Here is a 14,275-nt window from a genome sequence, read left to right on the forward strand (position 1 = left end):
ATTTTAAAAAAATGTATGTGCGCATGACACTAATTACATAAAGCTTAGAAAATAATAATGTTACTTTGTCTCCAATATTCTAACACATCCATAGTATATTGTTTATTAACTTATATGCATGACATACATTAAAATTACAAATTATTGTTTTAACGTTAAGTATAAAAATGAGATTTCTGAAATGCTATTTCTGGAATATGTTCTATAGAAATTAACTTATTCTAAAATTATATCTAACAAGATCACTTATTACAATCATTTTTTCATTTCTATTTTATTTGTTAAAATTTGAAATAAAACAATAAGAATTTTAATATTATGTATGAATTATTCTTCTGTTTTATTCTCTTCTAAATTTTGACCACATTCAAAGCGTACAAAATCGACAACTTCTACAGATGCTCGTTCTAAAACTTCCCCAACAGTTTTATCCGGATCACCAATAAATTTTTGTTTTAATAAACTCCTTTCTTCAAACATTTCATTGTCAGAATCATCATCGTCAGATGAACTCTCACTAGACGACGAGGATGTATCTTCTACTTCCTGCTTAGACTGGGATTCATCCAAGTTATCTTTATTAGGCGAATCAACTACTACTTCTTGCTTAGTTTCCATATCTTTCTTTATGTTTTCTTCAGATTCCATTTCGCCTATTTCTTTTGGATCCATACCAATTATATGTTGACACAGACTTTTGTCAAAATCTGGGTTTGGAACAGAATTTGAGTGTCTACGATATACGACTAATCCAACATATTTACCAGTTTGCACAGAATTTTCACCAGCATCTGGATTTGCGGGATGAGCGTATCCAGTTACAGTGTAATCGTCCATAAACTTTATACACAAAGCCCTTCGAGCATTTAAATTCTCTCCGATCTTCGTCACGGATAATGCAAGTCTATCCGCTAACGTTTTACCTTCTTGCCACGGCAGTGAATTTAACTCCGTCGATGAAACGTTTACTTTCATCAAGGAATCTTTTAATTCTTTAGTAGAAGCGTGATTATGGCAAATGTTGAGTACGTCATTCATTAAATCTTTAAAATGAGAGCTTTTAGCTGCAAAATCAGTTTCACAATTTACTTCAACTATACTTGCCACATTCCCCTGCTTAAAGAATCCAACTAATCCTTGTTTAGTTTCTCTACCTTTAAGTTTTTGTGATTTCTCCCAACCTTGTTTTTGAGCTTCTGCATGGAGCCATTCTTCTGCCTTCTCTAAATCATTATCGAATTGCTGTAACGCTTTCTTACAATTAACAAATGAGTATCCAGTCTTCTTCCTCAGAGCTGATAGAGCAGTTTTAGGAACCGCCGAATTAAGGCGATAAGCTGTACTATGCACAAATCTAAACAAAAGTTGTCCAAACATCGTTTTCTTATTCAAAATAACTAACTAAAAAATCAAAATCGGCAGACTATCATCACACAATTCGATACACATGCGACAAGCCACTTACCGAACGTTCCATTCATTGCCGTTGGGAGGCGACTCTATCGGGTCTACTATATATTAAATATTCGAATTTTATGATAATCTTTTTGTCAAAATATTTAATTATGATTTAAACTCTCAGTTTATTATTATTTTACATTTATTTTCGAAATAAACTAAACGTAAATATTTGTAATACAATAAGTTATAATAGTAAAATTATCTGAATATCGTGTGCTCTACATAAAAATCCAAGCTTTTCCGTGAATCATTCTGCAAATTCTAGGATATATTAAATAAAATATTTAAAATAATAAACGTTTAATTTATGATTGCTCCGAAGGATACGTAGTAAAAACTACGCAGCTTGAGAAAACCGAAATCGAGTCGTTCGGATTCCTTTTATGATGGGGGTCATTTTTTGATCAATCTCCATATTTTTCCCAGTTCTGTTATATATAACAGAACCGGGAAGGTAAAAATGTAGTGTTTTTATGGATGATTTCCCCAAGCAACTTTTTCTGTTTTTTAATTAACATAAAATTGTATCGGACCAAGAGCGATTGATGTTCTGTAATACTTTATTTCGCTGAATAACTTCTCCCTCCGGACTGTTCTCTGGCTATTCGCTACTCCAATCGCCACGTTATGTTTCGCAAATTGTGAATTTTGCGTTTGTAACTTTACAATATGTTTCTATACAGCCAGATCGCCGATGCAATCAAAGCCCACTTATTCTGAAGGTCGAGGAGGAAACCTTGGCGTGGTTTATCCTGTTCTGAGCTCCATTCCTTACCATTGTCATTTCCATTACGGCCATGATTAAAAAGAGCCACTAAAAGTAACCACAGAATGGAGTAGAATAATGATGATAATCTCTTATAATGTTTGTTTCAATGAACTTACTGCTTCATTAATTTAAAAATTAATGAAGCAGTATCTCAATGTCTTATAAACTCTTATTGAACTGGTTAATTCAAATTATCAGTTTTTACTTAATAGTCGATCTCATTGAAGATTTTCTGGAACACTTCACATTTCTAGAAGATTAAATTTTAATAATGTCTGCACACAAAGCTAGAACTAATTTAAAATCGTAAGTACAAAAAACCTTTCACACGCTGTTTCTAGCAAACAAATTGGTGAGCACAAACGTTTTCGGCCGTTTTAAAAGGCCTTCTTCAGGTGCCTGAAGAAGGTCTTTTAAAACGGCCGAAAACGTTTGTGCTCACCAATTTGTTTGCTAGAAACAGCGTGTGAAAGGTTTTTTGTACTTACGATTTTAAATTTTAATATTGTGATTCAGGTTTATCAGCAATGCTTTATTAAAATTTTTCAAAGAAATTTAAAAATTAATAATTTTGTTAAATTTGATACAAAATTCAAACCCTATCAAGGAATCCTAATATTTACTTTTCATGTTTTCAAGAGTAATTTTCTTCCATCTTCAGCAGTACCCTATAGGTGATATCTGTATGGTAGTGCTGAAGATGGGAAGAAATTCCTCTTGAAAATGTACAGATTCTCATACTTCCTCTGTACATATATCTTCTGTATGATGTGCTGCTGACAACAAGAAGTTCCTTTTGAAAACATTATAAAAAATAAACATAAGGACGCCTTGAATAAGGTTTGAGTTTTGTGCTGAAATGTATTATGGAGTCACTTTTTCCTTATAAGCAAGATCATAAACACTTTTGCTTTTATTATTCAAAGTGTCTTACTATAATAAAAGAAAAAGTGCTTGAGTTTTTAATTTCTTTTAATAATTTTAGCAAAATGTTGATATCTGTGAATCATTATTAAAAAAAGAATTTCCAATAGTATAAAATACACATACAAGGAAAAATAAAAATAAAAAATTCACACTGTTTTTCATTAAACTGCAAAAGATTTTACTGGAATGGTAATATCAAGTTTATTGATTGATACAACATATGCTTATTATTTATGCTGTTATCAATAAAATTAATGAATTCACATATCATGAGCATCAATTTTCTACATTTAATCAATTCTAAAAGGTTTCATTTGATAATTATAGATGAAACCTAAAACTTAGTCTTATATTATGTTCCAATTTATTGTACATGATTAAATTATATTCTAATATTTACAAAACTTATGAAATTTCAACGTCAACTAATTCTCTAGCTATTTAAATCATAATAATTCATAAAATATGAAAATGAAAATATTAATACTAAAATTAGCATAATGATAAAATGTATAATTTGAAATTGATTTTTACTCACTCCAAAATACATTTTCTGTATTGGCCATACAATTTCTATAAAACATATTTAATTTTTAGTCAGAAAACTATTTACATTTATTGCTATATTTATGATCATTTATAGGATGATTGAAATATATAGTATTTATTTAAAAATAAAATTATTGAGAAGTTAAAATTAAACTGGTTAATATAAATGATAAATATCTGTGAGAAGCATATACATGATTCTGGTAAGCAGATCATGCAGAGTATTTTTTAAATACATTATTTTTAGATTAATCTTAGAAAGAAATGTTTACTTAAGATACAATAGTTTCCAAACAATATATATTTTATTCAATTTGGCTTGAAAAATAATGTCCAGATCTGAAATTGTGGTTCTGTGGACACAGATGAGGAAAAATGAACAATTTACAAATCAGATTTGTGAGCCGCTACATTGTATTCAGTACCATCATCTACTAGTTTTCATTCCTATCCTTTTTTCAAAATAGGAATGAAAACTAGTAAATGTTTTAGAAAAATTTATCCAATTAGGCGAATTCACTATTGTCTCAAAATAACCAAAGAGCACTTCACAAAATTGAATGAAGAGTTAAGGAGAAATAAAATTCAAGTGGCACTCTCTTATCTGATTCATAAATTGTTCATTTTTCTCATTCATGTCCATAGCACTATAGATTTCAAATTTAAACATTTCCAAGCTGGATTGAACAAAATGTACATTGTTTAGAACTTTTTATATCATAAGCAAATGATTCCTTTTCAGTTAATCAAATAAATGACAGGTTTCTGAATCTAAGAATAATCTTAATTTATATTGAAAGAAAGCATTAATAAATGGCACTTATAACCAGAAAATTCTACTATAAAAATATTAGCAAGCTGAGTTATTCTTACATATCAAAATGGTGCACATTAATAATCTTTTTAGCTTAATTTTTCTCTCAAATCTGCTGATGAAAATAAATATATATTTATATATATATATATTTATGTGTATTGATTAATAGAGCTTACAAATTTATTTAAATAAAAACTTCTTAATCACAAAGTATGAGTTTGCTTCTCCTTTCTCTCTCTTTTTCTTTTATATCAATTTTTAACATTAAAGCCACATCACATAAAACAAATGACTCAAAGAACAAATTACAATCATTATACAATCGATCAGTAATTAATTTTTAAGTTTTCTGGTAATTTACATCCAAAACTACACTGTTAAGACAATTTCACAGTTCTTAATTAGAAATTTTAATTTCAAGATTTATGCTCTTCTAATTTTTGCAACAGTTCATCGGCATCTTCTGTTGTTTTGACTCTGATTAAAAGTGGAATAGCTTCTGTTCCTTCTTGTTTAGGATAAATAGGAGGATTTGGTACACATACAATCAAAACATTATTCTTTCCAACTCTCTTAATAGGAAGTGTCTCAGTTAGCATGATATTCAGAAGGATATTTCCTATAATAAAAATATGTTTATTAATTCTCATTCATTTTCACATGAGTTTTATTACAAATAAAGTTACCTATAAATATAATGATCTGAAAATAAAGTTTTAAATATATTTATGTAAGATATGTGATGCAAAGACATTTTTTAGGAATATGTTTATTGTTCTAAATAAGTATTTAACATTGTGCTTAGTAGAAGTTCAATTGGGCATCAGTAGAATTGAACCCTTGGAGCAGAGCTCAGTAGAAGATAGAAAGCAGTTTAGTGTGTAACAAGGAGGAGAACAAATAAATCTTGGGGGTAAAACTATAGTTGTATTATTTGAGTCCTTTAGTTATTAATCCTTACATTTATAACCTTATTTTCAGATTATTATATTTATTCTTCGAAAATTCTGCTTTTTGTTACAATAATTACAGAAAAAGCTTATTGTAATTTCACACACATCAATATATTAAATGAATTTTTCTAAAATAATTATAATAAACATAGCAGAATAAAACAATTGCTATTAATGATGGAGTGTATATACTTATATATTATGATATTTACCTAAATTTGTATCTGCTCTAACCAACAGCTGAACTTTACTTTCCACATTTTTTAAATACAACACTCCAACTCCCTTCTCTACATAATTTCCCTCTTTACTATAAAACAACTTGCATCTGTAATCACAAATTTAAGGAATTAGTCATAAAATATTTTCTAAAAATTCTACACAAGACATTTATCAATATAGTCTTAAATTATTTTAGACAAACTGTTAAACAAAAACTAGAATTTATAAACAATTCTGATCATCATCATAAAATTATATAGTGAAATTTTTTAATAAATCAGAAGTAGTTACAAAATAATTTAGGGATTTTTCAATTAGTTTATGAAGTAATGCATTAGAATTACTTGTAGAAATTAAATTGGAATGAAAGAAAAAGAAATGGAAAAAAAAAGTGAGTAGGATTATTTAAATAACTTGAAAAAATCATTTTAAGTGCCATCATTGTTTACTGGAGTAAATTTAAAACAAAAAATTTGATTACAGCTATAACTTTAAATCAATTTTTATCTTTCAATTAGTAGAATATTAAAAATTCCAATTACACTCTGAAATAGAGCAATGTTAGATCTACAGAAAATCACTACAGGGGTCCTGAATATACATTGTAGTTATATTCTTAAAAAGTACGATGTATTATATATTGGACATCAATTTTTCTTTAAATCAATATGTTATGTGGAAGATATGTTCCAGATCAAGTAAAATATTAGTATTTATTTGGAAGTGTATAGACTCATAAACAGAACTCTTTACTCTATTTTACACTAAACTGTAATATAGTGCAATTTATTATTTTTTATTTTCTATAATTTACTATTTATTTTTTTATTTACATTTCATTTCATTACATATTCTAGAAAAAATTATAATTTACAGTAATGGATATACAGTTTCATAGCATTTTATTTTGTCATATTAAATACTTAATTAATACATATTTATTAGTGTATTTTTGTTTTGATACATATATATTTTATATATAGTACATAACAATGAATTTAAGTATTGAAGGATAAAAGGAAGATTCAAGGGAAAAATATATGCATGATTCTCCTCTTCCTCTTCAACTGATCTAATTGTGGATATATTTAATGTAAACCAAGTTTATTGTCCCTAATTAATTAATGACATATGTAAAATAACATAATTAGCACAATGTATCAAGAATTGTCTGTATTTCAAAAAAAAATGTCTGTATTTATTTGTATCGATCATATTAAATTTCTTCCTGTGTGTAAACTGCACCGTAAACTGTATTGTAAACATATTTCAAGCAAATTATATGTTGCATTTACTAATTTTTTAACATAAAATTATTATACAAAGCAAAATAAAACTAATAATTTAAAGAAAGAAAAGAAAACAAAAAATAGTTAGTAAACTAAAGATTAAAAATTCAGAAAAAATTGTATTTACAATTATAAAAAGACTAAATACAAAAATAAATTTTTGAGGTCGATTGACTGTCCATTCACTATCCTGGAACACAATCAATATTAGTGGAGTTAACCTTCCTTTAGTCTACTTCCCCACCCAAACACATGAAAATTATTATAATGAGCAATTATTTATTGTGACATTGTCACAGTGCCTGGCTGCAATTTTCAATCAATTTAATTTAAAATATAAGCTGAATTTAGTAGTGTCTTGCCCCAGTGCATCATACTTTTCCTGTTAACAATAGTCATGCTGGGTCTAGCTAACTCCATTCTGGAAAAAACTTTTAAATTGAAATAACATGACTTCTGGCCAAAACTGGAAGTTTGTGTATAGTTAATCAGGGCTTCCTGCCCCTAAGCTTTCAATATCTGAATTTCAACTGTCATCTAACTCCATTTTTAAGATTAAATTTGAAAATGGAGTTAGGTGCACAGACATACAGATGGACACCAGTGGAAAATTGCAGCCCAATAAAAGTTCCTACATCAGATATTTTAAAAATTTCTTTGAAAAATATGATGTTACAGGCATTTTTAAACAATTTGCATATGTATGGGTGTATGGGAAAGTAGCTGAAAGGAAAGTCAATTCCACTAATGTCGATTGTGTTCCATTGGTAAAAAAAATATTTACTAAACATTTACCTTAACAAAATAAGAGATATGGTAAACTAAGTTTATAGTATAGATTCAATGTAAAACAAAATGATGAAGATAAAACCTATATTTCATTCCCATACATTAAAAAAGTTTTTGGTAATTTGAAAAGAGATCTTAAAAGCAACAGTACAGTTTTAGCACTTAAGTTTAATAAAAAATAAAGCAATTATATAAATGTTGCTAAAAATAAGAATGTATTATGGTCTTTTGCCTGATATAGGTTTCATTTTATGTGCATTCTGATAATGTGGGCCAATCTCTCTTCCATCCTTCCTTGTAGGTTTCAGGGTAATCAAAGAGCCTTTCTAGAATCCAGAAATTTAACAGAGAGGGTAGATTCCTGACTCCTTTAACACTTTTGAATTTCTTTCTAATATTTACAACAAAGACATGATGTACAAAGAATTCTTTTTTAAATTTCAATAATATATCTCACTTTCAGTTCTTAACTGAACTGAATAAAGAAGTAAAAATGAAATGTATGTTCTTGAAAACATTTTCTCACATTCAACACGTTATGAAAAATCTTATCACCATATATTGAATATATTGCTTATTATAATGATTACCTAATTTTAAAATTAAAAAATTACTTTCAATTATTAATATTCTTAAGAAAATGTATTATTACTATATTAAAGTAAGAAAATTAAGCGAAATGAATTGAATTTTATTTAAGTGCAGTCTTGCTAACCAAAAAAAAAAAAATCACATTATTTTTAAAATCATGACATGTATGTAAATTAATGTGCTATACATTTTAATGTAAATATAAGTACGAAAATACAGTATAAAAATTTTTTTAAATATTTGTTTGTCAATAGTCTTTTTTGATTCTTTACATATAACCCTACTAATTCAAACAATCTCATAATTAGATAATATGAGGTAATAATTAACTTAGATTAGTAATAGTAATAAAGCATTGTACATTTTTAAATACACTTAATTAAAAAAAAACCTTTTTACCGTTTTGAATATAGAGCTTCTTCTTCAACTACTGGAGTAAATTCATTTTTTGGTGGTTCAGTGTTATCATCATCCTCAGCACTTTCTGCAGACAAAATAAGATATGTTAGAATGAGATTATGATCTTTGAAATGTTCTGATTTTATCAAAGCTTATAAATTTAATAAATAAAATTCAATTTTTAAACTTTTAAATAAACATTTAAAAGTTTAAAAATTTTTAAAGTTATTTAAATTGATACATCTTAACCGGATATTCTTTTAACAAACACAAAAGAGTTCTCAACAAAATGTAATTTGTGATAAACTTTATTGTTTTTCAATGTTTTGTTCATAAAATTATAGTCATGATCATCATCAGGTCAATCTTCATTAAACTTAATATTTTCTAATATTTTAACAGCATACCATTTGGAATTTTTAAATGTACTTAATATTTATTGGAAATATACTTTTTTGATCAGTTAGTATAAAATTACATCACAGAATGCTCAATAATAAATAATTCTTTAATTTTTATTTATTTTCAATAAACTTTAAATAACAATTTACATAAAAGTTATAAGTTACCATTTATCACTTTTATGCAAGTAAAGTAAAGTAATAATCAAATTATTCAAACTTTTGTCAAAGAAACTGGTTTTGAAACAATATTTATTATTATATAAATGAAACATTAAAAAAGAATTCAGCATCAAATCATTCATCAGAAATATAAATTTCAATAAAGTCAGTTATACACCATCTTTCTTTGACTCTTAGATACACTGTAAAACAATATAGTGGAACCTGGTTAACTCAAATAAGTTGGGGAAAAAAATTTGGATTTTGAGTTAAGGAGGTTCAGCTAAAAATCAAGATTTTGTACACTGGTTTATTGGTAGCACATAATAATATATGGATAGTATATATTTTATTTCTACAGATCTTATTACATAGAATTGTTCTGTCAATGTAAATCTCTTAGTGTTGTCCAGATACTAAAAATGCTTAACCAAATGATTAAATAAGCTACTGAGAAATACTTTCCAGAATGATTAATCTGTTCACTTCCAAGTGTTTAATAAGAATTTTTTAAACAGCAATATTTCATGCAGGGTTCCTACTTAAATTCTTGTTGTAAATCCCATGACTTTCCCTGACCAACTTCACACAAATTTCCTGACCTTCAAATCCCATACAGTATAAACCATTAACAAGATAAAACAGCATTTGACTTACTATGCAAATACACTTTTGCTTCTCTAACTTTTTAGTTAGTTATTTTTTCTAATTAGCAGTTACATATTTTTTATAATTAACATGCAAAGCTACATGAAAATTGCAGAACTGACAGCAGTGACAGAGATATGCATATGATTAAGTTGGATTATGTATTGGGTTATGTGGTACCCAGTTTTGAGCATAAAAACCAGCAGCCGACTTGGTTCTGTAAATGCTATTAGTGACTGTTTGTGACAGCTGAACTTTCAAAGAAGCATAGAAAATGTTTCAGAGATGACAGTAAGCTGATTACCACCAGTTAACAGCTTGGAAATGAGACTGTAACCTGGAGCTGCATGACTGCACTTTGTCAATGCACGCAGTTGCATGTGTTGGGCATGACATGAGTACCATCCAGCAGCGTATGACATGATGTATCAGGAACATCTGCAAACACACTAAAGAGGGAGTGGATTTCACAAGCACACAATAGAGTGCATAGACTGACAGATTCACTGCACTATAATGCCAAATTGGATTAGTAACATTTGCACACATGAAACTAACATATTAGAAATCAAATAATTTGAATGTAGAATTTTTATATGAGCCATTGATTTTGAAAGTGGGGCAAGTCCATTTTGTGAAAAAAATAGTTAAAGCTAACTTTTATTATAAATTAACATAAAATTTATGGTTTTAAGCAATATACAATAAATATCTTTTAATACCGATATATATTTGTTTCTAGTAATTTATACAGTCAACAATATTTATTGTGTGTTGATTTTGAAAGTGGGGCAAGTCCACTCTAAAGAAAAATATAAAGATATGATGGATTTATTACCCTATGCACTACCCATTCATCATGAATACTTAAAAGTCTGCACGATCTAAACTAAGAAATACAATTATATGCATGCAACTTATTACTGAATATTTTTTAAAAATTTTATCCACTTTTTCCTATAAAATTAAATTTATTTTTTGTTTTATTGTAGCTTTTCAAAAGAAGTATAAAATGTTGAAATAAAATAAATAAGTAAATAAATAAAATATTCAATTTTTTGTTATTATAATTATATTCCATTTAAAGAAAAATCAACGTTTTCAACATATCATTGCTTTTTAAAGTGAGGCGAGTCCATTGGTGCATACCAAAATTGTGATTTTTTCATCTAACACGGATAACCAATAGATCAGTGATTCTCAAAGTGTGGGTCGCAACCCCCAAGGGGATCATGAAAAATATTTGGGGGGGGGGTCGCTGAAAAATTGATGCCAAATTAATTTTTTCAAATATTTTATAAATTTACTATGGATTCATGTTTAGAAATAATAGAAATAAAAAATATATAAAATAATTTTTACTTAAATAAATTGCACATATAAATAATAAAAATAATATAAATATTTAAATACGAGCCTTCCTCCGGGATGTTTTTTGACACATACTTATTCTTCGGGGGGTCCTTTGAAATTTTTAAGTGCAGAAGGGGGGGTCGCGGTCTAGAAAGTTTGAGAAACACTGCAATAGATAACCATTATTGCATATTAAATTTACAAGAAATAAGACCAAAAAATATAAAAAAGTCTATTACTGTTTACGAATATTTTTAAACCCATTCAAATGCTAACAATTAAATATCTAGCAATAACATAACACGGACTTGCCCCACTTTCAAAATCAACGGCTCATATGCTGTTTTAATATATCATTTTATATAAATTTACGATTTATGCAATGAAGAAATTCAAAAATTTCAAATTTTCAATAATATTAAACCCATAAATTGAGTTTTATATTAAAAATGCCTTTTTAACTGAATAAATCCTTACCTTCATTGTCTTTACTCTCTTTTCTCTCTTGATTCTGAGTTACACCAGAATTCAAACTAAATGTTTCAGTTGAAAGCTTGGGTTTATTTGTATTAATTGAAAAAACAGTGTTGACGCTGGTAGTAGTAGTAGTAACAGTAGTAGTAGTAGCTCCTGCAGAAGTGGAAGATGGTATATTTCCAAAGGAAACTGTTGGTGCTTGTAAGCCAAATTTAAATGATGGAGAGCCTGTCATAGATGAACTTGATGAATTTAATGCACCAAATGTGATTTTAGTACTAGTAGTACTTGTAGTTGAAGTCTGTGAAGTTGTTGTTGTTGTACTTAAATTACTAAATGTATATTTTATGGGATTAGAACTGTTGACAGAGTTGTTACAAAAACTGAAAGTTGTGTTTGGCACTAAAGCTGAAGATGCTAAAAACAAAAAAAGAGAAAAAAAGGAATAACATTAATAATAATTTTGTAATTTGTAAATATAAAAAAGGAAATATGCTTAGTAAAAATTGTTACAGAAAATATTTTGTTTAATATTATATTTTACTAGCTAATGTACCCAGTGATGCTAGAATTACCTTAAAGAAAACACCAAACAAGTTTGAAAGCTATATATGATTTTGTTAAACATTTACGCATGATAGTTAATGATTATATAGGCCTATATCAAACAATTACTTCTGTTGTAGCATTAGGAATTTTGTCATTTTTCTTTTGATCCACTTATAATAAAATAAATATTGTGATATTTACATATCTTTTATAAACTTGTTCTGTTGAATTTTACAAATATATTCATAAAGGTTAAAAGAAATCTTTCTCAAATGACAAAGAAAGTAATTAGTAGAGTAATTGGCAATAACACAATTTAAAATGGTATAGTTCAAGAGGTATTAATTATATTTTAAAGAAACATCAAAAGTAGATGGGAAATAATACAGTAAAAGCTCAATATTACAGATGTACTTTTGACCAGACTAGCATTGGCCATGAAAATTCTAAGAAAACTTATTTGCTGTAATAGACTCCAGCTACTATGGACTATTTTTCAGGTCTTGCAGACCACTGCCCTTCTGTTATAAATAAAACAATGACTGCAACAAAATAAAAAAGTCACTGTTTTATTTTGTTGCAGTCATAGTTTTATTTATTCTGTCATAGTAATTGATTTATTTACTTTACTTGAAAAAAATAAATACAAAAATAATATAAAATTCATTTTTTTAAAAAATGTTTTTGGTATAGATTTTCACATTACAGTTTCACATATAGATTTTGTTCAGTTTTGGTTTCATTTTCTCTGTGAGTAACAAGTCTTGAATTTATTGTGTAAAACAAAACCATGAATCATAAAAGAAAATGAAAAGCTTTAAATTTAACACAAAAAAATACATATAATTCATCAGACCAAAGATGGAAAATCTCAAGCTGAAGTTGGTAAAGAAATGTCTCTGAGTAAGCAGACAATTTCAGATATCAGAAAGCAGGAGAAAAACGACAGGCTTGTCTTAAAACAATTCTTTAAAAATTTCGAAAAAAAAACATCACTTTTCAAGTTTAATAAAAAATCTGGCTTATATACTTTACAACTGAAATTTTGTCCATTACATAACTGACTTTTGTCCACAATATTCACATACAGTAATGGACAAGTAGATATTACTATACAGGGTGTATCTAAATTGGTGTCCATAAATGTAGGGGTATGTTCCTGATACTAAAACATTATAAAAAGTTCATATTAACATGGGTCCAACGGTCCAACATGAGTTATACGGTTTATTGCTAATGGTATATGTGAGGCATTTAACAACATAGATTTACAAAAATTGCTCAAAGTGACCTCCTCCTCCTTTGATGCATCCCGAGCCATTCCACACTTTGCCATACTCTGTTGAAAATTCCTGGAGTGTTTCAATTTTGGTCAAAGACATTTTGGATGCGCTCCCTCAGAACATTGACATTAGGTACAGGAGTTGAATACACCAAGGATTTTAAATGTCCCCAGAGGTAAAAATCCATAGGGTTCAAATCTGGCAATTGGACAGGCCATTCAATGGATCCCCTCGACCAATCCATCTGTTTGGAAACTAATTATCAAGATACTGGCAAACTCTCAGAGTAAAGTGAGGTGGAGCACCATTGTGTATAAACCACATTTGTTGGATGACATGTAGAGGTACTGTACATCATCAAGTAAATGAAGTAACTCATTTTGGAGGAACCGTAGCTATGATTGTCCAGTATGATGTTGCAGGAAGAAATAAGGGCCAATAAGATGATCATGGATGATTCCACCCCAACAATGAGGCTGAACCCCTGTTGATGTTTGTCCTGTCATACTTCATGAGGGTTTTCATAAGCCCAAACATGATTCTTATGATAACTGAAGATACCATCACATGTAAAACCAACCTCATCAGTGAATAGGGTAAATGCTAAGAAATGCACGAACATAGCACACTACTGTA

At 28.1% G+C, this 14,275-nt stretch overlaps 2 protein-coding genes across 2 annotated transcripts in view; both read right to left on the reverse strand.

Moving 5' to 3' along the window:
* Positions 1 to 255: 255 nt before the first annotated feature.
* mEFTs (elongation factor Ts, mitochondrial) lies at positions 256 to 1,404 on the reverse strand. The gene has a single exon (XM_067288086.1). The coding sequence runs from the start codon at positions 1,375 to 1,377 to the stop codon at positions 328 to 330; it is 1,050 nt and encodes a 349-aa protein (XP_067144187.1). The 5' UTR covers positions 1,378 to 1,404; the 3' UTR covers positions 256 to 327.
* Positions 1,405 to 4,685: 3,281 nt separating this feature from the next.
* Nup50 (nuclear pore complex protein Nup50) overlaps positions 4,686 to 14,275 on the reverse strand; it is a 30,099-nt gene continuing 20,509 nt past the window's right edge. The window contains exons 5-8 of the mRNA XM_067288247.1: positions 11,808 to 12,224; positions 8,767 to 8,851; positions 5,689 to 5,804; positions 4,686 to 5,142 (exon numbers count right to left, since the gene is read on the reverse strand). Of these exons, the coding sequence (XP_067144348.1) occupies positions 4,940 to 5,142; positions 5,689 to 5,804; positions 8,767 to 8,851; positions 11,808 to 12,224 (821 nt within the window). The 3' untranslated portion in view covers positions 4,686 to 4,939. The remainder of the gene's footprint in view (positions 5,143 to 5,688; positions 5,805 to 8,766; positions 8,852 to 11,807; positions 12,225 to 14,275) is intronic.

This window comes from Centruroides vittatus, unplaced genomic scaffold, assembly GCF_030686945.1.
Source record: "Centruroides vittatus isolate TY-2023 unplaced genomic scaffold, ASM3068694v2 scaffold_769, whole genome shotgun sequence".
NCBI lineage: Eukaryota > Metazoa > Arthropoda > Arachnida > Scorpiones > Buthidae > Centruroides > Centruroides vittatus.